Here is a 25,425-nt window from a genome sequence, read left to right as displayed (position 1 = left end):
CTAGGCCAAAAGGTGCAAGTGGTCAACATGCAATGCAGTACTGCAACTCAACACGGAGGAGTCTCTAGGGTATAAGGCTAGAATGAAGCGAAGAAGCAAAGAGGAATGAGTCTTCAACGCATAAGTCATGGCGGGACTACAGAGGACTCCTGAGCCTACTCAAATCGGAGCAACATGAGCAACAAATGTCAGTGAGGTGCTAACTACGATACCCATGTAAAGGATTGCTCTACCATCGTGTCATGATTTAAAGAATCAGCGAGTAAAGACGGGTTATGAACCATAACACGATGGGGTTGAACCTATGGCAAATGTATCGGAAAATGGAGGCTAGTATGCATAATGCAACGGAAAAATTGTGTCCCTAACCTATATGCCAGTGAGAAAATGATACCTGCCATGACGGGTCAGTAGTCATGGAACCATCTTGAAACTGAAAAAAGTCCAAAATGTCCTGAAAAACAAACCAATCTCAACATTCCAGGCTCCCAAGTTAAAAGTCACATGAGGCCAAACAAAATAAAAGTTTGAAAAAAAATTGCATTTTCAAAACTTATAAAAGAGATTTTGGACTCACCATTTTTACCATTTGAGTTTGAGAGCAAAGGATTTGGAGCAAAAGGAGAAAACTTCCCATAGCCAGATTCAACCATTCAAATTTGTCAAAAACCTCCAAGTAACTCTTATATTTAGCTTGCAATTGATTGTGACTGGTTCTAAGATTTTTTTGGATTTTTCAAATATAATGATGAATTTTGAAAAATATTTTTGATGAGATTCAAATGACTGATATGATGATCATGTTCCAGACATTGCGCCGGTACGACCAAATGGGTTCTCGCGGCATGGACGACGCAACCGAGGAGCCGAAGAGGTGGCTGCTGATACAGAACGAACTCTAAACAACGTCTAGCGACACTTGGTGACACTGAGCTGCCGAGTACCGATGGCTGCCATAGAGGAGCTTCCTGAGGATATGCATCGTCATTTGGTTGGCATGCCACGTGACTGGGTTCGCACTTTTCGGCGTGTGGCCAATGCGATAGTTGCATACATAGACGCTCATCCTGAGCCGAAGCATTAGATATGCCGGACATGATTATGGGCATTTCAGTCCCAAATTTGTATATTTTTGGACACACATATGTACAATTGAGACTCTTTATGATATATATATATATATATATATATATATATATATATATATATATATATATATATATATATACAGTTTGACTTTTTGATGCTTGATTTTATTGTGATGAATGATTGATGTGCCAATCTAATGCCTGATTAGCGATAGAATCAGCTAACCAATTATGAGATCTTGGAATGTGCAAGTAAATGATATTTGCAACAACCTCACCCTTAAATACTGGCGATATAAAGATGGATCCCTCACCCGATAAATGTTATTTAATCGAGACACTATCAACTGAGAATCAAGATACACTACCAATGAGTCAATCCCATGAGAGATTGTCTCGGATAATAAATTAATAACGACAATATACTCAGCCATATTGTTTGAAGCAGGACCGATGCATATGCCTCTTGATACCATCAATTGACCAGTTGGATAATAAAGTACCCAAGCTGTGGAAGCGAGATTTCGAGTGTGCCGACTAGCACCATCAGCAAACCCAAAATAGATCAAGTCATCCATCAACACCTGCCACAGTAGACCAAAAAGTGCTCATATCAAAAAATATCAATGATATATGTACAAATATACATAAAGTACAAAGAAGCCATTGCCTGGCCAAAACTAAGCAAAGTACTTCTTCAAGTAGAGCCCGTTTCGGGGCTCCATCAGCTTGTTTCCCTCAAAATCGATTAACTCATACGACCCTTTTTCTAAAACTCGTTTAATAATGAAAGGACCATACCACATAGGCTTAAAGTTGCCTACCCCCAAGGTGTCTTTATCTTGGTTAGAGACCAGGACAAGGTCACCTTCAGAAAAGACTCGAGGACGGACAAATTTATCATACTGTGTTTTAACCCTTTTCTTATGAGTCTCATTCACTGTGGCGACATCTTGATGCTGCTCATCGAGATGTTCCAAGTGAGGTAGGTGCTCTTCGAGACTCGAAGTCTTTGGAAGGTGCTCAACAGCTAATTTAAGAGATGGAATTTCACATTCAACCAGAAAGATAGATTCCATCCCATAAACCAACTGAAAAGGTGTAAAACCAGTAGCCGTTTTCACGGAGGTTCGGTATGCCCAAAGAGCTGAATACAACATAACGTGCCAATTGGATCGATTTTTGTCGATTGTCCGTTAGAGGATCGTCTTAAGAGTTTTATTGACTTCCTCTACCTGTCCATTGGCCTGAGGATAATAAGGAGACGAATGCTCCTGCTAGAAACCTAATTTGAGAGCCAATTCATACATCAGTTGATTCTGGAAATGACTGCCATGATCAGTGACAATCTCTCTCGGGATACCGAATCTTGAGATAACCTGATTGAAAAGAAACAATGCTATCGTGTCACTATCGTTCTTATAAGTAGGCATGGCCTCAGCCCACTTCGTAAAGTAGTCTACAACCACGATAATGTAACTATGATTCACTGCTGAAGGCAGATTAGAAGTCGTAAAATCAATACCCCACTTAGTAAAGGGTCAGACACTGACAATGGGAAAAAGAGGAGCTGGATGCAGGTGCATATTCCGAGTAAAAATTTGGCAAGGGTGACAGCGTTTGACTGCTTCCACACAGCCTTTAAAGAGTGAAGGCCAAAAATAGCCGGCACGTAAGATGCACTGGGCTGTAGCAAGCCCTGATAGATGACCACCACAAGCTCCACTGTGGCAGTCATTGAGCACAGACTCCGCTTCCTCTAAGGTTAAACATCATCGAAGGATTGAATCAACTCCTCGCCGGTATAATGTGTCACCAATGATAACATAGTTTTTAGCCAGGTGACGTAATTTGCAATGTTCATCCTTCGAGAAAGTAGAGGGAAACATCGAAGTCTGGAGATAGAAAATGATATCTCCATACCAAGGGTCGAGTGAAGAGATGAGGAATAAATGTTTGTCGGGAAAAATTTCCTCATAAACAGTATCCTCTCCGCAAGGTAGCTCAGAAATTAGCTTCGAAAAAACCATGGATTTCTTAGACTTTGCAGACAAGAACTTGAGATCGAATTCTTGCAAAATGACTATCCGTCGATTATGTTTGCCCACAATCACTCACCTACTAAGGACAAATTGAAATGGATTGACTGCCATTAAGACAAAAGTTTTGCGAAGCATAATATAATGATGGAGCCACTGGACAACATGGACAGCTACCAAGGCCAACTTCTTAGCCGGAGAATAGCGAAGTTCAGGACCTATTAAGCCTCAGCTCAAATAATAAATCACATGCTTGGTAAGAGCATCGTCTTCCTGATCGAGTACCATACAATGGTTGATTCTGCTACAACGAGATATAAAAGGAAGTCTCTACCATAATCCGGTGGACTCAAAGTCATCCCATACAAATGGAACTCCTTTCTGTAGCAAATGCAAACTGTCTTAAGAAATTAGCCTTCCCTTGAAGACTTTGAAGTTGTCGGATCAAGGATGGGGGAGGCAACTGAATTATTGCCTCAGCCTTGAAGGGATCAACCCAAATCCCTTCATTGGACACAATGAACCCTAACAACCGACTGGACGCAACCGCGAAAACACATTTTTTGGGATTCAACCTGATTTTATAAAAATGACATTGCTCAAAAACCAATCGAAGATGACTAGGGTGATCAGTTCTCTTTCAAGAACGAGCAGCAAGATCATCCAAGTATGCCTTGATGACATGTTTGATGTCGTGGAAAGCATATGACATGGCCCGCTGAAAAGTGGCTCCACCATTTTTAAGACCAAAAGGCATCTTTCTATATGCAAAGGTACCCAAGGGACATATAAAGGCTGTCTTATGTTGATCTTCAGGATGGATAGAAATTTGATTATAACCCGAAAAACCATCCATGAAGGAAAAAATCTCATTACCCGCACACTCGTTGATAATCTGATCAATGAATGGCATGGGGTAATTATCTTTCGGACAAGCCTTGCTTAATTCCCTAAAATCGATGCATAATCAGATTATTCCTTGCTTTTTATCCACAGGGACTGGATCAGAAACCCAATCAGTAAGAGGAACAGGGTATATGAAACCCACCTTTAGCAACTTCTCAACTTCAGCCTTGATAGCTGCTACTTTCCTAGGGTTAACTAGTCGAAGCCTTTGACGAACTGGTTTGGCGTTCTCATACGTCTTGATCTCATGTTGAACTATAGAAGGATCAATGCCAGGCATTTCCTCATAATAGCAAGCAAATACATCTCGAAATTTCTTAAATAGGTCGGTGTAAATTTGAATTTTTTCAGGGGAACATTCAATTCCAATGAAGAGATTCTCGATTATGTTAGGGTCTTTAGAGATGTTTATAGGTATCGTTTTTGAAATCACCAACATATTACCCTCGGCATGAATGTGTGTTGGAGCCAAAGGGTTTGACACCATACGAACATCACTAGTACAGAGCTCGGAGAATCTAGATTCTATTTTCTGCAATGGAGGAAGAAAGTATGAACGATGGTGTAAGTCTTCCCAAGGTCGATCTATACCCATCATTACTTCGAGGATTGCTTCTTCAGAAGGTAAGACTGGATCTAAGCAATCCAAAGCAGAGGTAGAATCAAGGCTCCAAGCCGGGGCCACATCGCCACCTAATTCCTCTTCTGAAAAAGGAGCAGAGTGGTTGTCTACAGAGTCTATGATAGACTGATATCTAAGCTCACCTGCAGACATAGGGAATGTCATTCCAATTACTTGTCATTCAACTAATGTGGTCGTAGGTGAAGGCAAGGTCCAAGGTCTGAAAAATAACGAGTTTGGAAGAACTCTTCTCAAGGAGACTCCTTAGATGATGAAACGACATTGATTTTAGCGAAAGGAGAGGGAAGATCAAAGGTACCCATCAATGAGGAATACATTCCCACTCCTAAATTCTCAGTAGGCGGGCGAGGGTTATCCACTAAAGGAACAGTAGAGTTAGAGTTTGCTTGAGGATCGACTAGACAATAATCCATTTGATCAACCTTAATGATTTTCCCCTCATGAGGAAAGCAAATGACACGAAACAGAGTCGAAACAACGACTTCCATTTCTTATACCCAGTTCCTTCCTAATAGGAGATTATAGTCTAGGTTAGCATCTATGACTTCTACTTCAATATTGACGACCTTCCCCCCAACAAATATAGGAAAGGCCAGGATAATCCCATGCGGCATATGAGAATGACCATCAAATGTAGTCAAGACGATGGGTGAAGGAAAAATAGAAGGTGATCCAATAGCCTTCCAGCAAGACATCAACATGACGCACGTGGAAGCTCCTTCATCTATAATGGTACGAAAAATGTTGATTTTCCGGTATGTAGAATTTATTTGGAAAGACATATGATGAGGGAGTCACTTTTCGAATTTAACATGTCAAAAGTGAGCACTAAAGAATTAGTTGGATCGACTGCTCCAACTGCGGAAAGTAAAGCACTTCGTTGAGCCAGACACGAATGGAGAACCTCTAAAGCGGACATGGCGCATGGACTCTGAGCCAGATCCTCCACAATGGAGTAATTCTGTGTGGCACTGGCATTAGGATTAATAGTCGCGCGTTTAGCGGAACCTTTCAGTATCCGTGGTATAGTCTCAACAGGGGGTCGCTCGATATGAAGGTCGGTATTTCAGGGAACAGTCTTGTCCTTGGAAGTCTCGGCTTCACCATAATCACGTGACCGAGTAGTCACATGGACGTTAGAACCCATCATGAAAACATTCGATGATTTTTCCCCTTCCTGGTTGCCCCCTGCAGAGGTACCAGGATTTGAATTCACGCTAGCAAGAACTTGTTGCCCTTGGGGAAAAGGGTTTGTTAACACAACCTGAGAACTAGAAGTCCCTTGCTGTCCTAACAAGCATTGAGCATCTTCAATCTTAGGGCAGAGATGAGTTAAATGGTCTCCACTGCACAACTTGCATGGAAACTTGACTTTCTTTCTAGACTCATTTCTACCACCACCAGCATTGTTGCTGGACTTATTTGCATCAGGATTCCCATCCTGGTTCTTTTTCTTACCTCATCCTTTCTTTTTCCCATTGGAATTTTGATTTCCTTTGGGGTTATCGGATTGGACGGCATTAATTGAAGAAGATTGGGAAGCCGAGGATTAGACGATGTGACTTGGTTGTTAGAAGCAGTTTGTAAGGACAACTGCTACAATTGGTTCAACAAGTTCACGGTAGTTGTATCTACCGACCCAAAGATACCATCCACGTGGGGACCTGGCTTCGACTTAGCTATGTCAACCTTAGATCCAGGAGCATCTGGTAGGTATTTTTGAAGGATCCCAAACTGAGAGTAGATTAGTTCTAATTGTTGGGCCCTAAAAATGGCTTGCTCCTCAGAATAGACTCCAGACATGGAGACATCCTTGGAGATCTCGAGTTGTAAAGATTTAAAAAACCATTCGAGACGGTACTTCAGAGGGATTTCAGCTTTAATGAGCCTCTTTCCCCATCTCCATTCCTAAATATGGTTAGAAATGTGAGTTGCCTTATCCTGACGAAAAGTGGCCAAAAGTTCAGTTCTTGCATCATAATGGACATGCAACTGAAAAGATTTAAGAAAATATTGGCTAAGTCAGCAAAAGATGTAAAGCTGCCCCTGGCAACTTTATATACCTTTTGGCCACACTACCAGTCAAGGTGCATTGAAAAAGTCTCAACCTGATTGAGTCATCGATAAGGGAGTTAGATGAGCACCACAAATGGAATGTGGTTACATGGTCGCCTGGGTACTGACCACTCTTCCCTTCGAATTTTGGAATGTCTGAACGGAGTTTGGTTGGGACCGGAGGCCAGGCCGGATTATAATTGATTGGATCGTTTGTTAACTTAGTGAGATCTGGAAATTTCAACATTGCCAGAAACGGAAGCTTAGGAGGACCTTGGGGATTCCACCCAGACTGGCGGAACTCCAAAAGTTTGAAAAGATTGTCCTCGATTTCGGAAGGCACCAGGCTGTCCAAAGTAACCAGTAGAACCAACTGAACCAAAAGGCAAGCCTTGTGATCCAGCAAAATTCAGAGTTTGACCAACTCCGGCCGCAAAGCCTCCATAACCAGCAAAGTTTCCTCCTAAAGGATTATAAGGAGTTGATAACCCCTGATATGGATTCCAAGCTGAAGCTAAGGGAGGAATACTTTGAAACAAACTAACTGTGGAGTACGGCCTATTCCCTTGTTGGCCGATAGACGGATTCCCAGTTCCTACACCACTAACCCCAGGGTTAGTCCAGCCTTGGAAAGGATTACTGGTTTGTCCTATAAAATAAAAAGGAATGGATCCTATCGTCGGGTTGGAATGTGGTATATGACCACTTCCAGAAGGAAAACCCTGGAATGAAGCTGATCCGCCCATCATGGATGTAGCGACACTAAATGGAACCGATGGAATACCCTATGAGTGGGTGTCAAATGGGAAGAATATAGTAACAAAAGCATTGGTTTGGGCATTTCCACTCGTGGACGGAATGGAGGTAGACCCAACTAAAGATGTGCTAGCAAAAGATCCAAACAAGGAAGCAGAGGAGATGGAAATCATTCCTCCTCCTTGCACTGATGTTGGAGTTTTCACAGTCATAACACTTGTAGAAGCCATGCTTCCAGTAGTGGTCATCGATGGTAAGCGTGTAGCGTAACCTGAACTTGACGGTCTATGCGCCGGAGTCCCAACGTATTGTAATACGTCTAGATGACTAGATGGTAGTGGAGAATTCAGGGCCACTAACAACTCAGAGAGTTCTTCTACCTCTATGTTATTCTCTGCTTGAAAGAGAACTCAAGAAAGGACTAGAGTGTCCCTCTCTTGTTCGGAAGTGCCAAGCCTTGCTTGAGCACTAATGCCCTCAAGAGGAGGATCAATCCCCGATGCGTCAACTGCCGTGGGACGAAACCCACCAGTAGTATTACCTCTGCGACTTCTAGGAGAAGGCTCTAAACTTGGTGGTGAAAGACCACGAAGTCTTCGAGACCGTCTAGGAGATCGGTCAGCCACTTTGAATTTTTGTTATGATCTAACTAAAGACTCAAAAAATTGAAAGCTAGGCCAACTAAGAGCACAGAGCACACACTATAAAGTCCCTAAAGATAAAAGCTAGTCAAACAACTTCCAATTATTTCTGCTCCGGGTGATTATGACCGGACACCAAAATAAAAGAAAGTGAATTAAGGGGCCTTCCGTAGATAGTATGGGATGATGAGGGCCCAATCCTATCAGCGAAGGTATCAGAGGAAGTTACGCTGACCTCCTAACAATAGCCTTTGCCGGTGCAAGCCCCCAAGCTTCACAAGGGTGCCCTCGCGTAGTACTGTCGAGAGTGATGCAATGTCAACCTCAAGTGCCATGGGATTCCCCTCCGCAGCCACCTGTGTAGATCCCTAGGAGTAGAAACTATGGATACCCACTCGTCGTAGAAGCCAGGTGGAACAGTCGTGAGGTAAGTTTGGACAAGTAGGAGAGCGGGTATCTCTCTTCCTTGTCTTCACAGAAACTCGTGCTTAACTCCCAGATCTGGAGCTTTCCTGGTCTTCCTAACGCTATTGGATTTTCTCTCGTTTTTCAGACTCCTATGTTTGACTTTTAAATGGCCTTGGAGAGTTAAATCTCCACTCGCCTAATCCAAGGCCCTAAAATCCTAAACTTGTTGGTGTAACCGACTTAAACAAAAAGTTCTAGTGAATTTTAGTTAGCGCTTGATTTTAAAATAGGTTGTTCTTTAAGTCACAATGTAACGAAAGTGAAACTAGTGGTGTTTTTTGACGCAAAAGAAATTAATAAAAACTTAACTACATGCACATGCACTTTTTTCGTTTTTCGATGAAGAGCAATTTCTATAGGGTTCAAAGGAACTTCTAATAAAATAAATTTTTCTTTTCTTTTCGTTAATGCTTCACACCCACAAAAGTTAACAAAACTATGTATGCCTAAAAGGGTATGCAAGTCTATCCTAATGCAACAAATATATGCCAATGCAAGATTCCAAACTACTCTAAAAACAAAAAATGAAAGTTGCTTGCTTATCAATCTCTATCTTGCCACTTAAAATGTCTAGATGGAATATGAGATGTTACCATTCATTTCGTCTAAACACTAAAAACAAGTTCTAAGACAAACATAAAGCACTTTCATTCACTAAAAGGAAACCAAATGAAAACCAAGTTCAAGAAAGCAAAACTAAGTTTTTCAAAAAGATTTTCTTCAAATGCAAAAACAAAAAGGTCTTTTCAAAAATGCTCTCAACAACACTAAAACTTGTGATTGAAGAATAGGCAACAAACACTTTTTCAAATTGACACCGCACAATGGATGAAAACTTAACAAAAAGAGATGTGTTTAAGGATGCTCTTAACAATCAAAAGCAACAACGAAAGCTTTGGCAACAATAACCAAAAAGATCAAAAAGACAAATTTCAAGAAAGTGCCAATCAACAACTTTCATGAAACAAAGAAGCGGATGGTCACAAAAGGAGGTTTTTTCAAGCAAACAAAAAGTCACTAAAAGCAAGATTTGACACGAAGATTGAGAACAATCTCCCTACCCTAATGAATCAGAGCAGCCAAGATTCAAAACAAGAAACCTTGCATGCTTGAAGAAGAAAAGATGATTCTTGCAACAACAAAAACAAGACCAATACTCCTTATAATCAGAGAGAATTCGAAACAAGATGCTCGTTGTAAAAAAAAAAACTGATATTGGAAAGTGACTGTTCCAGACTGACTCAAACTACCAAACGGACCTTCAAAGGGAAAAAGATTTACCAATCTTGAAAATTGTGAGATATACGTGACTGTATTTATGTACAGATTGTGTGTATACGCTACTGTAACTAAGGAAACCTGCATATACATGGGTTCACTTAAAGAAACATGCGTACATACGCTTCTGTAACTAAGAAAAACAACGTATATAAAAGCTTTCAAGAAAAATAAAAAACAAACTAAAGAAACTGGAAAAACTTCAAATTCAGGAATAGGCCAGACAGTAACAGCAAGCAGACAAGGCAGCTAACCCCTGATTGGCTTGAAAACACACAAAACTAGGAACAACAAGTATGTTGTCCACAGTGGAGTCACCAATTCTGTTGGAGGGAAATGTTCCCCTAGGGCTTTTTTGGTTGAAACCCTAGCAGACTGAAAGTTATCTATTCAAAGAAACACACATTCACACAACCATTATGCTATTATAAGAAAATTCTATTGTAAAGGGTACATACCTTAGGTCCTACGTTAGAGAAGGCCCTTAGGGTCAAAACCCTTCTTAGAGTTCCCTTCTTCTATTTTGTCCTGCACAACAACCGATTCCGAAGAACACAACAGTATATGGAAAATACTTTATAAAGAAACCATCTTCATGTTATAAATAAAGGTAGTTAGTTATGAAATCCAAACAACCATTTACATATGAATTCTAAACATGAATATCATGAACATAAAGAAGATTTGTATTGGGAACCAAGACATGTGTTTCTTTTATTATAGACAAATAAAGTACATAAAAAGGAATAACTTCACCCGAGTCACCTTCAACAGGCCCCAAGCAAAGCTTCCTTCTGGATCCATTCCAGCCTCAAGCCTCTAACAAAATCCTTCCATGACTCACTCCATGATGTCATAAATGGTGGATGAACATCAACACACAAGGAAACAAGGGTTTCCTGTACAAATGGGGGAAGTGTAGAAGGCAGAAAGGACTTTAGACCTGGTCAGGGGAAAAATATCAACATAGTAACCTTTCTCTCTCCTCTCTCCTCCCTTAGGCCTTCCCTTTGAGGTCCTTTATACCTCTCCCAAAGTAGTTTTTTAGTTGGGAGTTGGTTGGGAACAGTTCAACCATGGGCACTAACAGGTGATTAGGAGGTAAAACCCGTGATCTCCGCCTCGAAATAAGGAGTTTTACATATTTTTAAGTGTTTTAATGCATATACGCGGGTTGGGTATACACAAACCCACGTATACATGTGTTTAAGTCAGGGCAATGTCACGTATAAGGGATAAAACATTATTTTTTAAATTTTAGGACCAGGTCTAGAAGGAGGGGTTGCCCTAGGCCATGAGTGTAGCATCACAAACCATAAGAGTGAGATTTGGAGCTATAACAATGCCTCATTTATGATTTTGATCTATGATGGTTGTGTTTCAAGGTACCTTGATGTGATATGTTATACATGATGATTTGGTCAAAGATGCTAATTTGACTTGTTGTGACAGGAAGTAAACATGATTGCAAGTATACCTTATTGACCAGCTACTAATGAGGTATGATTTGAGGTTTTTTCAATTTATTTTGAATCTAATGGAAATTATGTGCTTGGAATAGGAATGCATGGACATGTCTGGTTGAGTGTTTGAAAGCAGCTACAAGAATAAGTAGCAACAGTAGAATTGGAAGATGCAACAATATGCTAGTAGAGAACTTCAAGAGCAAGGCCATTGTGGCACACTCGTACGCAATAGCGTCCACTAATTTCCATGAGCATACTATGAACAGTATGATGGTTTTAAGGTAGGGATATGCCTTGGATTTTATATATTTCAATGTGAGAAAGCCTTGCTAAGGGATGGACTACCTGATATGGGGGTGCTAGCGAAACATGGAAGGTGAGTGACTACATGGAAGGGGTGACCATATTTCCCCAGAGACTATGTAGCAGAGAAGGGAAGGTCGCGTATATGTTTTTTTTTGGTCATTAGCATTGCCACATGTAATTAGATGCATATTAGGAGTGCACCCTCGAATAATGAGTCGTTAAATGTTCACTGAGAGGAAAAGTGGCACTAGATTGTAGCGTTAGACATTGATGTAGATTTGACTTTGGCAGTAGATTCTAGACATCCTAGGAAGGAGGTGAATCTTGCTATTACTTTAAGGGTGGAGGTGTGAGCCTCTGGATTCCCTTCTTGATGGACATGGTCATCATATACTTTTATATGTTGGTTGAGAAAATGTGCATGTGTAAACATTGTATTGAGTTGGAAATATAGAGCTCCATAGACAATATGGTTATTTGTTGGTTGAAGAAAATGTGTATGTGTATATGTGGTTAATATTATAAATATCGTAAGGAGATGTGTTTTAAAGCTTCAATAAATAGTATGTTTGTCATATTTTAGCAGGTGGTCGTTGTAAATACAACAACGAGTTGTGTTATAAAGCTCCATGGGTAGTATGTTTTGTTTTCAATAGTCTTGCTAGTTATAGGTGTCATTGAACACTGAGGACAGTGTTCCCCCAAGGGGGAGGGTTTTGTAACAACCCTGGTTAAACATCCATGTCAAAATATATAAGACCATGGTTAATGGGCATGTATTCCAAGATGAATGTTGGGTCGAACATCCTAGGGGGTGTTCATTTGGTTTTTTATGACTAAGGAAATTAGCAAAGGAAATGTCAAAGTATTTGGAAGGGCATGAGGCATATATTTATAAAAATAATGGAAATTAGGAGAAAAATGAGGTGAAAGGTCACAGTTGCATGAGAGGAGGAAACTTAAGGAAAATAATGGAAAAATAAGAAAATAGAGACCTCATTGATAAAAAGGCTTCTGAGGATTAATGGGCAAGCTCTTGGTCAAAGTAAGCTCTTGGCTCAATCTTGATTAGTTCATTTTTGGAGCCCTATTCTATTCTCTCTCTCTCTCACTCACTCCTGGGCACTTCAAGTTTTCTTGGAGCACTATGGAATTAGAGCAAGAAAGGCAAAGAAGGAAAGAGGAAGCAAAGATCAACCAAGGAAAGGCTGGATCAAGTAGCTACAATGGGCTTGATTATAGTTATCAAATTTCATGTGTATTTTCCTTGCTATATTTTGCATGTGGTTCTTTTCTATCACGACATGGGTTTTTCCAATTGTGACAGTGTTCTTTAGCCTAGCATTGTTATTTCCTGATAGTTTTGATGAGATGGGTTCTCAGAATTTGGTTAATTTGGGACGAATGGATGGATTCAAAGCTGAGTGGGGTGGATATCCAAAATGAAAAACACATGGTCTAGTGATGTCTTGATCACACTGTAGATTAAAGTAAATCTTGGGAGACTAGGAGGCACTCAAATTCCTCACGATGTAGGCAGAGAACTCTGGTGACATCCATGCTTGTTTGGTTTTTTCTTTGTTGTGTTCTATGAGTCCAAAATTCATTCTTGGAATATGGTATGGGGGTGAATGGATGAAGAGATATTTGGCTCAGTCATTCTACGGTCTAGTGGCATGTGGAAGTCCCATCCAGGGTTTGGTTGTCGCATCATTAATGAAAGGTTATTTGTCCTTGTATTTCTATTATAATTTTGATGGCTTATATGTGGTCTATATGGTTGTACTTTCATGAATATTTTGGTTGTTATTATGCTATTTATATGTGTGTTTTATGATAACAACTATGTATGGCTCTCAAAAAAATTTCACTTGTAAATGAATGGGTAATGTATCTATGGTCTAATAGATGGTAATTTTAGCAAATGACATGAGGGAAAAATCGTTCTTAGCGATTCTCAGATAAGTACAGGATCCCTATGTTTAACTATGTGGGTTAGATCGCTATGTTTAACTTTGTTTCTTACACTTGTAGATTAAATTCTTGCGACATATTAGAATAAATTCATGTTGTGGCTACTGGGGGTCTGATTAAGGTATTGTTTAACTTATTTCTTTCGCATCATTTTTTCCCTATTCTTTTACTGCTCCTAAGTTATCACTCTCTTCTAGGTAGTGACGTGAGCTCTAGGCCTGAAAAAGTGGCTCAAATCCAAGGGACGGTCGCATAGAACTGGAAAAATGAGTCTCTTGACACTAGCAGGCAAGCCTATGAGAGTGTCCCTAGGTTTCTGGATGTTTTCGTGCTTATAGCATGAGAGAAAATGATTCTTAAGTTGGTCAAAGCTTTAGTAGGACCCAAGGGCAAGCTATCTAAAGTGTTGTCTTAGTTCCTCAGTGTCCTTAAGCTGATGTTTTATGTGTGTGTGTTATGTTTTTGTTGATTCCACTTCCTTAAGGTTAGATAGGAGGTAGAATCCAATCATAGTGGAATCTCATCACATAGTTACCTTGGTTGGCATGGTTACTTTGGAATATGTGGGAGGAGGGTGTTATAGGTGGTGCCAAGTGAGGAGATGTCTAGGAACTCCATTTCATATTGGATGTATTTTTGCAAAAAACTATGGTAATTTAGTACCAGGTGCCACTCAGAGTCCTTGATACCCAACTTCGTGCAAAGGGTATGCAATTTTTTTGTGAACTCTGACACGTCTTGGTCTCTTCCCTACGGTAGTGTGGTCCACATTAAGTACTTATCTTCATTGCTTCCAATAGGGTAATACGACTCCTTAATGGTGTCTCGGAAATACTTCCAAGTGGTACACACTAAAAATAGTGAGGGTTCCCTCTCATCCTTCTACTCACACTAGGTTTCCAACTAGTCCTTGATGAGGGGGAAAATTTGAGGAGTGCAAAAGTAATATTTTCCCTATTGGAAAATTCATGAACCGTAAAATACAGTTCCAATAGATTTAGCCATCTAGCTAGAATGTATACATTTATTTGGAATTAAAATACTGGGATATCAAACTTGACTTGTACCTTGAATGGGGTGGTTCCTCTAGAGTGACTTATCGATGAATATGTGTCACTTGTGGGCATCCTTCGAAGGATCTAGGCAAAGTTTTCCATCATCACATTCCTCTATTGCTCGAGCGCTTCTTTGAGAAATATTTTGAAGGAATCCCCTACTCCCTCATCTTTATTTTCTTTCTCGATGGGAGGTCATAGGGGTTTGCAAGGCTGGTCTTGTAAAGGTTCAACTAGTTCGAGCCTTAATTCCTTATACCGTGACCTCTTTGGGGACATGCAAAGGAAAATAGAGAAAGAGAAGACTTCTCTAATACCACTGATCCAGAATTATGTAGGAACGTAATAGAATATGGATATAAACATAAAAATAGAGATGCAGTAGAAATAAAACTTCATTTCATCAGTATCAAATAACTGAAATATGATTACATACAAAATGGAAATAAACTAGCTCGGGCGATGGTAGCTTATCTGTGAAAATAGATGTGGTGGCTAGATGGCTCTGATCTATGTTACAATCAGACTCTAAGGCCTATTTGTTGTTGATAAATAATGGAAAATCATAAAAATAAAAAAACCTAGCCCTGTCGATGAAGCACCAAAACTATGGGCCCCGTTGGTGTAAATTTGTACATCAACTTACCAAGGTCGTAACTTTGTCATACGATCTTCAATTGACACACATGATACCTCGTTAGAAATATTCATCTGAGGACTATAATTTATGCCCATTTTCCAAAAAATAAAAATGTCATTTAGTGCCTCAAAACAGCTCTAGAAGTTTAGGATCTGGAAAACTATCAAAAATAGTAAAATGTGCCACAATTAAGGAAACTGTGTCAGATAAGTGGGTGACCACCAATATCCACCTAGATCAGCATGACATAATGGTAATCATATTTCGTCATTCATATGTTGTTGTCCTTTCCTTCAACTACTACTGTCAGTAAACTTCGATATCATGACTGGATCAAGTATTAATAAAACCAATAATAAATATATATTAGTGATACATCATGATCTATTCATGAAATGTAACAAAATGTTTTTACATGCTTCTTTAAACAACATTGCTCATGTATTATATAACTATCAAGCATGTCTATAATAAACACCACATTACTGTTATTCTTCTCAGACCAACACATGTTCTTTTCGATAGGAAAAATATTACAACTATCCATTTTGTTTTAAAGGACAACATATTAGTTTTAGTTTCCATGGATATGCATGTAATTAGATAGCCTTATTCAAAAGAAAGTAGCCCCTTAGCTATTTCTTTGTATATGCAATTAGGTTATCTTTTTCAAGAGAACTAATATCGTGGGTATTGTTCTTATGCATGTTCCTTTCCAAAAGCATTTTTTCCAAAGGAAATTTATTCTGAAGCAAAGCTAACATGCTAGTGATTATTTGTCATAGTAACTATTTTGTTATTTCAAAAATAAAATAACACGATAGTTATGCAAAACACATATTTCTTTCCAAAATAAGCTTAGTAAATCTTCCATGCAAAAACACATTTCATGTGATTAAATGAACAACAACCATTCGTCGATGCATAATCCTTTCCCAAAAAAAATATAATATCATAGTTGATCCTTTTATGCATGCAAATTATGTTTTTTTTCTTTGTAATGCAACATCAGTTACTTTTGTCATACCAACACATAATCTTTCCAAGAAAGCTAACATGAATTATATTCTTGTATTCACAAGATGCATATGTAATTTTTAACCAATAACCTTGTATTCTTACCAGTTAATGCCCAACTCCTTAGGCAAGCTTTAAAAAAATAACTTTGTCTTTTATCAATCTATGCACCAAAATTTATAGGTAATATTTCAAGACATCTAACACCACCGATATTATTTTTGCATGAAAATACACCATGTAAATTCATAATCTTTCCCAAAAAGGAACTAACATAGTATATATATTATTTATTTTGCACATAACTACATATATGCTTATTCTAATCTCTCTTGGACTCTTATCTTTTATCCACACAAACTAACATAGTATATATTATTTCTTGTGCACATAACTACATATATGCATATTATTTTTAAATAATGTCTCTTGGACTCATATCTTTTATCCACACAAACCTGGAAAATATTTTCAAGAAAATGATCAAATTAAATCATTCTATTTAGCACAAGAACCATTCAATCATTCAATATTTCAAGGGGAAATAACAATGATACCTATATTTTTACGCATAATCCTCCACTTGCTTCCAACTCCATGTTCTGGCCCTCAAGTCGTCAACTTGGTCTTCTCGTAGTGGCTCGAGGCCTCAACTTGTGTCCCTTTTTCCGTATGTTTTCCACCATGAGAGAGAGAACTCTACATAGATTCGAGAATCGTTGAGTTGAAAATGATTAGTTAGGCGTAAAAGGCAAGATTGATTACATGGAAAATTTGCGAGTAAGAACAATACAATGTATGACACTCAGTCTGGCAAGATGATGCTACTATGAGCTAAGACTTGAATGTAGAGAAGGAAAAATGACGAAACCCATCCCATAAGAACCAAAAGTTGTTGGATCGACAACCTCAACCGATATCTATTACAAATTACAGTGCCACAAAAGAAAACAATACCATGCTATTCTCCTCCATTTTACCCTCCATGTTGCATATGTCACGTGTGCTTTTATACGAATACCATTATTCGTATCCATTGCTATTTGTTTGTTGCCTTGTGGGAGTGTGTTGTAGCCGAGATTGCTGCACCTTTCCATACCTTAGACCTCAACACCCTCGAAAATGACAGGACTTCATTATGCGGGGGCTTGACTTAAGGGTGGGGTAAAATATTTGAGTGCGAATTCCTTCCTCTTTTTTAAGTCAAATGTCCTCTCAATCATTTGAAGGAATGGTATCATAACAACATTGTATTTACATTAAGTCAAATGTCCTTTCAATCATTTGAAGGAATGGTATCGTAACTTTTTTTTTTGAGGAAAAAGGGGAGAATTCAGAAGGTTCAGATACTCGTGGTCAACTTGAACTTGCACTATTTTCCAAAGGAAAAATCAAGAAAAACAAGGTTTCAATAGAATGCGTCTACCATCACAAATACGGACATACAACTTTGAATTGTACAACTCATGCAAGGGATCTTTTGAATGGTAAGAAAACTACAAACATAACCAACTTGGATGAGTGGTCAGAATGAGATAGTGATGAGGGGTAACCAGAACCACCTCTCAAACTATTCTAAAGGTAAAAGAGATTTAATTTCTTCTACTATGTGTGTTTGTTTGTATGTTTGTAGTGGGAGTTGAATTAGTTTTCTATTTCTTTCAATTTTGAGTATAAAAAGGGTTGGTGGCTCTTAAACGTGAAGCCCCAATGTCTGAAACTTCAATTCTTATAAGGTCACATTGTTTGAACAACTTTTGAACACATTCAGTATCGAGACCTCCATCCTAGTAACTCACAGATAACTCAAAGAGAAATACCTAATAGATGGTTGTTGGTCCATAGGATGGTTCATTACTTGAAGACTATTATCGCGGAAGCTTTGATAAGGCGAAGTGTCAATATTTTTGATCTTGCAAAGTTCATCAACGATGGTAAGAGGCGGTTACATTTTAAATGGAGGTGAGGTGACAACTCGAAGATGTGGTGACGAAAGAACGGTTTGTGAGATTCTAGAGTAGATGTGCATGTCGATGAAGACTAGTCAAACATAGATTATACGTTTTGTTGTATTATGTGTTTTTAATGTTTTCCATGTAAACATTAAGGGAGGGTGTTGGAATTAATGCTTCCATGTGTCATTGTGAATTGTGATTGTGAGTTCCCAAGCATCATCTAGAAGTTGTTGATTCCTATGTTATGAGCTAGAGTCATGTCATGTCTAAGTCATAATTTGTTGGAGTCAGTGTTCTAATTATTATATATTTAATTATCTTATATGATCAATAAACAGATGAGTATTTGGTGTTGTGTGCAATCTCTATCACATCTCTCTCTCACTCAGTTTTTTTTCTAATAGAGTCACCTAAAACCTTAAAATTGTAACCCCAATTTATAAATAATTCTACCGTATTTTGTCAAAATCCTGCCCAAATTTCCATTATTTGTTGAATAATTTTAACATAAAATAGACTACACCTTTAATGCTACCTTAAAACATTGTAAACAAAAAATTGAAAATATGGACCAAATGACATATTATTATATTAAATGTCATATATATTAGTGAATTGAATGTTCATGGTGTATATATATATATATATATATAATAATGTAGTCCCAAGGATGTAGTCCGATAGTTGGGTAGTGAGGTTGGTCTCCCCACTTCTTGTGATCTAATATTAGACAAGACTATGTATGCTTGAATTTCTGCATACCCGATTTCTGTGGTATCTTAATATCTTTTTTTATATTCATTATAATTTTAAAATATCATAGTTTATATTTACTTTATTATATATATACTATCGAATTTAAATGGTATGTGTCAGATTTATATCTTTCTTATCATCAAGGTTGAGTAGAATTGAACACAATTTTCCCAAAATGGATACCATCACCCTCTTGTAAATTTAGTCACTCTTCAAGCTTGTCAATATATAAAACAAAAAGGTTAGGAGACAATGGGAAACATTTCATGACCATGATATCACTTCTAAAACTTTAAAAATCCCTACTGAATTTGTAATTTTCAATTTCACCTCTTCATACAGCCTTTGCGTAGCTGCTCTCAAATTCCTAGGAACCCCAAGTTCCTCTAGTCTGTGCCAAATCTTATCCCTAGGAACTATGTCAAAGGATTTTATAAAATTGACAAAGAAACATTTTTTTTTTCTCTAAAATGTTTTCAATGACGTGACTTAAATTTATACCATGATCAACTGTGGAATTTCTACTCCTAAATCCTTCTTTCCCTTTAGTGAGTTTGTCTCTTTCTTATGCCCACTTGTTGATTTTATTTTATAGCATGCTTCCAAATAACTTTTCAAACAACGGGTTTATCATTATGTTCCTATAATTGGTGGGGTTATTGATGTCACCCCTCTTGAAAAGAGGTATTATCAGACTAGTTGTCCAATATGTTCGGGACCCTTGTGGTAGGATGTTTTTGAAAATTTTTATAATGTGAGGTGAAGAATTTTTAATCCCACTTTAGATACCCTACTTGGAGTTCAACTATGTCTTTTTCTTTTCGAACAACCTAATTCTTTATACCCATCTCTACCTCTTGGACCATGAATAGTTTCGTATCAGTGTTGATCAAGGGAAGAGGGTTAATCTTGGGATCCCGATCAAAATATTTATTTTCGTAGTCAAACCATTTAGAAGATGTAATAATATTTTCAATTTTCATCTTTCTTGGTTGAAGTTCCTTCCAAAATAATTTGGGGTTGTTTTTCACAAGGAATATTGGTTGTTCCCTCCCTGAAATCATGAAATCAACATTTTTATTTCTTAATATCTACTTGTAAGATTTGAGATTTATTTTATCCATGTTTGATTCTTTCCATGTTCTCGTTAGATTTTTGCATTCCTCATCAAATCAAGCATTAACTGGAAAACAATTTGTTTCAGACTTCTTAATTTTTCTCTCTTTTTCACTATGCAAGTGCGTTTTTAATTAAATGTGTTAACTCGTGACTATGAATGCCTTGTATTGTGATTTTCTCCTTCTTCAAGAGACTCTCTAACATTGTTTTGAAGGCATTACAATTTTCGGGAGTTAAAATAATTCTTCCCTTTGGGAGGTTTTTTTGAACACACTGAGTTTTTTACCCTAACTACTTCTTCCCATGCTAAGAGAAACTTAAATAAATTAGCTTCTGATCTGATTTTAAGTCCACAAGTTAGTCTCCAATCAAAATTTCCTCCATTTTCTCACAAAAACCATGATAGAAAATCACATAATCTACTATACTTGCTCCATTACAAGTATTGCAAGTGAAATTACTGGACTTTGCCCATCTAGTCAAACCATTAAATATGACTAAATCGAAAGCCCCGCATATATTAAGAAATTGTAGTTAGAAATAATTAATTCCTACTTGTCTATGGTTGTAATTCTCCATTTGCGGAGTTTGTTCCTACATAATAGGAATTTAGTTTCTCCTAGTTTACTGTGTGGTTGAGAGAATCTCTCAACCACACTACTGTACATCTAAGATAGAATTCCTATCTTGAGACTATTGCTTGTATAAATATGTGTGTAAATTTCCTCATTAAATATAATAGAACATATTGTTGTGTGCTATTTTATCTTGGTATCAGAGCCTGTGAGGGCCTAGCCCCTCTTGGGCTTGGCCCCTCCTGGGATAAGGAAATAAAGTGATTAACAACCTAGAGCTATGTGTGGCTGCGTGGTGGCTCTGTGTTCGCCTGAGGTATAAGTGTGGATCGTTGCTTGGTAGACGTGTGGTGGTGCAGCGGTGGCCAATATCCACAGACCCAACATCGCAGATAAGCTATCAGAATAGCGCAGCGAAGCGTGGTGAGGGGTGATCGGTGGACCGATTGTGCCCGATTCATGGTGGCTGCGGAGAGCTTCTGACTTGTGCGTTGGGTCGAGTCTACCGAGAGAATAGGCAGACTTGCGGTGAGCATTTGGTGTGGCTGCATGGAGAGCCAATCTGCAGATCAGGCTAGAAGGCCGTTTGAAGTTGCACAGTGATTGAGCCGAAGAGCAAGTGGTGTTGTGCTATGTAGATCTAAGGTGGATTACCTATGTCAATGTGTGAAGCAGTGGTGGATAACCTGTGTCGATATGTGAATCGTTGCATGCTATGGTGGCTTTGAGTGCCTGGGTGAAATTCGTTGTTGCCTCAACGAATTTGTGATGAAATAATTAAAGCTCCGCAGTTGTTGAATAGAAAATTTCGAGTGCTGTAGATCTCGTGGAGGTTGACTCATGGAGCAGCAACTCGTCTGAGTTGTGGCTTGTTCCTACGAATGGATCTGTTAAATTGGAATAGCAATAGCCCATTGAATTGGGTAGTCTTTGTGGGTGATTGTTTTGCTCGTCCTCCCTCAGCACAACAAAACAGATCTCGGTATATCGCCAGCGTGTTTTTTTTTTGGGTAGACATTGATTGCCCGAGGAGAGTGGTAGATCAGGGATCGATGATGAGGTATATTGCGCCTCTTCTAATTGCTTGAATCTACGATTACACGTGGTGTGCAAAATCTAGCATGGATATTTTTAGCAATGGATCAACGTGAGAATTTGGCAACGCGAATCATTTGAGCAGTGGCTATCTACATTTTTGGAGAGAATTTCTCTTTATGAGTGGAATCCTCCGCATTAAAAGTCGAAGGCGGCTACTGTGGGGTGAATCTGTTGGAGGGCAGACCTGTTGCATTGACAAATTCTATGCATGTGTGGAGATGGCGCATCTGGATCTGGTTTCAGTGGCGAGATTCTGATCCGATTTGGGGATTGAGTCATGATCTGCTACGAAGGAAGCTTGGATCTAGAGTGAATGATGCATTTGGGCCGATCCGTGCAGCGTGGTCGAGCCAGAGGTCGAGCAAGAGCAACAGTGGTGCCTTGATGCACTGTTTTTGGCATTAGATCTGTTGTTGAGCATGCCTTCGCTACGCAGCCGGACAAGGGTTTCCTGAACAAGACGAGGGTTTCTGCACAGTTCTTAACATAGTGGCAGGGTTTTTGTTGTTTGTTTACCCATGAGTCGTGGATGTATAGTGTGCCATGGTGTAGGGAACTTGACTAATTCATTCTGGAGCTACTCAAACTATTAAGATTTTGAGAGGTGATGCGGTGAGCATGGATCGTGGAAAGGTTGCATGTGTGGCTCTTGCATGCGAGTAGAGTGTGACTGAGTGTGGCCTTCAATTGGTGCTACAATTAAAATTTATTAGCTTTGGAATGATAATCAAACCAATTTAAGCGTGATGTAGAGCTGATCCGTGAGGAATCAAATCATGTTTGATCTTGGATCTGCCCACAACAACAGAGTGGGCTGGTGAGCTGAAGTTTGGAGCGACATATTTGTGCCTTTGAAGAGAAGACTTTTTTGTGACTGGGTCGATTCTTCATCACTGATGCATTCATCATTTTTTTGTTTGAATAAAATTGGTGTAGTGAAGCCAGAATGAGTGAGCCACTCCTACAGCCTTTGTACTTTGTTGCACAACATCAGAGAAGGATTAAATTGGGGCCTAATTGCCATTTACATGCATGTATTTCTGTGATCACTGATTGCTTTCAGAAAATTGACATGGAGGATGCCATGTTATCTGGAAAGTGGAGGATTCAAAGTTTGGACATCAGCAGTCACTAGATCGAGTCTCGTCGCAATTGCTGTCAAGAAATTGGAGAGGCCTGAAGGCAGTGAGAAGCAGTTCTGAAAGGAGCAGAACTTTCTGGACTGGAAGACCCGGTTTCGAATTGCAGTAGGAACGACAAGGGTGATTGCATAATTCCATGAAGAATGCAGGGATTGCATCATCCATTGCGATGTCAAACAAGAAAACATTCTTCTGGATGAAGATTCATTACCAGCAAGGCCTCATGTCATGGATAACGGCGACGGATCCGATGACCGGCGACTTCAGCCTACAGCTGAGGCTAACTTCTGGTGCTGGTAAGTTTAGAGAATTCCTGCTAGTTTGGCGAAACTCGTTGCAATACTGGACAACTGAAAAATGGGATGGCGATAGCTTTTTGTACATTCTGGAAATGATTGTCAAATATATCTACAATTTCACCTTTGTCAATCCGAACTCCTCTGATGGGTATTTTACTTACACAGAATCGCCGCATAGTGCAATGTCTAGATTTGCAGTAGATGTGTTTGGAGAGATTAAGCAGTATACTTGGGATTATCTGACAAATAACTGGAATATGTTTTGGAAGATGCCTTCTGATACATGTATGGTTTATGGGCTCTGTGGGCCGAACGCAGTTTGTAGTGATAGCAACGATGACTTACACTATTGTCATTGCTTGGAGGGATTCGAACCGAGAGCCTCCCAGGCTTCAGATTCTCAGGAAAATGGTTTTGTGCCCATTGTGGAGGCAGAGGTCCTTCTGGACGGACACCATTCCATTGACAAAACCATTGAAATGGCGGAAAAAGTCTGGGAAGAGTATTTCTTTTACTTGGAAAAGTGTTATGGAGGCCATCGATTTGAAATGGGGGCCAGTTAGCATGGTGATGGACGAGCCATAACAATTGGGTTCAAGTTTCTTTGGTAATATTCTGCCACTGCAATGGTAAAATGTGGTATTTATAAATGTTTTGGAATTATAAGCATTGAGCTTAGCTAACTCAATGGAGTGGTTTTGTTAGAATTAGCTACTCTAACAAATCATGCGAGTAAATCCAAGACAATTAAATCAAAAAGATCATGCAAATGTACTATGTGGTGGGTAATAAGGTTGAATTGCACCAAATATTAATTTTCTGCAACAGTGACACTAAAGGAGCAATGGCAACGTTTATGGTGGACAACAAAGTAGATGTTTGTTATAATTAGTGTGGTTTGTGGAATAGACTCCCTAGCATGTTATAAGCAAGTCCAGTTGTTGTAATGGTCATTGTATGTACCCAGAAACTCCAAAATGTGGAATGAAATGTATGTTTTAAGGCATATGAAAGTTCGTGGTGATCTCAAAACCACTTTGTAATGGTTTATGGTCAGCCTGAAACCATATTTTGTCATTGTAAAGTGAGGGTTGATGGTGAGACAGAAACCATCTATAGAGTCTTTGTGGCTAAAGTGCTTGCCTTTGTGGCAGAATCGCCTCTGTGGCTTGAGGTGCCTTTTTGGCCGGGTAAACAAGAGAGCTTTGTGCTCAATTGAGCAGGTGGATTGCAGAACACCTGGCTCGGACTTAGATGATTTTTAATTTTATGAGTAGAAGGGGATTGGCACGCTTTTCGCGCTGACAGTCGCGCCAGGGTGTGCAACTGGCGCGTCTGTTAGGACATTAATAGCGCCACCGCGGCAAAATACCAGATTGGTGCGGAATTTTATGGGAAGATTGCGCCAATTCATCTTCAAGGGGATCCGCAGGAATCCTAATCTTCATTTGACGATTTGCAAGAGGAGGTAGATCGGAGAAGCTATGGATCTGCCTGAGGGAGGCAGATTGTGTTTTGGAGGTTTTGTACATGCAATTCGCCTGATGGTGGTGGACTTGACTATCATGACAAGTGGTCATTAAGGGGGGGAGTTAGAAATAATTAATTCCTACTTGTCTATGGTTGTAATTCTCCATTTGAGGAGTTTGTTCCTACATAATAGGAATTTAGTTTCTCCTAGTTTAGTGTGTGGTTGAGAGAATCTCTCGACCACACTACTAGGTCTAAGACATAATTCCTATCTTGAGACTATTGCTTGTATAAATATGCGTGTAAATTTATCTATTGTTAACCAAAGAGATTGCAACCCATGTCCTTTGAAATTCTTCACCATTGATGATTACTCTCTTTTGTAAGCCGAATAATGTTGCAATCTTCTTTACAAGAAAGAATGCTAGCTTTCTCTCTTGTACTCCTATCTTTTAAGTCACGCACTATAAGTACTTCAATTAGCTGAGAATATGTTGCAATATCAACTTTGAAGGTAAGAAGGTATATTTATGGTCAATCCCTCTACTTTTGTAGACTTTTGAAACTTGCAGTGCAAAATAACATGCTGCAATTCTGATGTGATTTCTATTTTTTTATATTTTAAACAAAATGAATTATTTATTTGAGTCTTATTTTTCTAACTGAATTAAACAACTTT

At 38.9% G+C, this 25,425-nt stretch overlaps 1 protein-coding gene across 1 annotated transcript; it reads left to right on the top strand.

The window, feature by feature from the left end:
• Positions 1 to 23,113: 23,113 nt before the first annotated feature.
• LOC149145490 (G-type lectin S-receptor-like serine/threonine-protein kinase SD2-2) lies at positions 23,114 to 23,839 on the top strand. Its single transcript, XM_089452476.1, has one exon. It carries the CDS (start codon positions 23,114 to 23,116, stop codon positions 23,837 to 23,839), a length of 726 nt encoding a protein of 241 aa, XP_089308602.1.
• The last annotated feature ends 1,586 nt before the right edge of the window (positions 23,840 to 25,425 follow it).

Source organism: Pinus tabuliformis, chromosome X, assembly GCF_031772625.1.
Source record: "Pinus tabuliformis cultivar Carrire ecotype Pingquan chromosome X, CPIR1, whole genome shotgun sequence".
Classification (NCBI taxonomy): Eukaryota; Viridiplantae; Streptophyta; class Pinopsida; order Pinales; family Pinaceae; genus Pinus; species Pinus tabuliformis.
This window is presented reverse-complemented; position numbering and strand designations above follow the sequence as displayed.

Excerpts from the sequence above, each read along its gene's own strand:
- LOC149145490 (XM_089452476.1), top strand. The coding sequence starts at position 23,114 with ATGAAGAATGCAGGGATTGCATCATCCATTGCGATGTCAAACAAGAAA.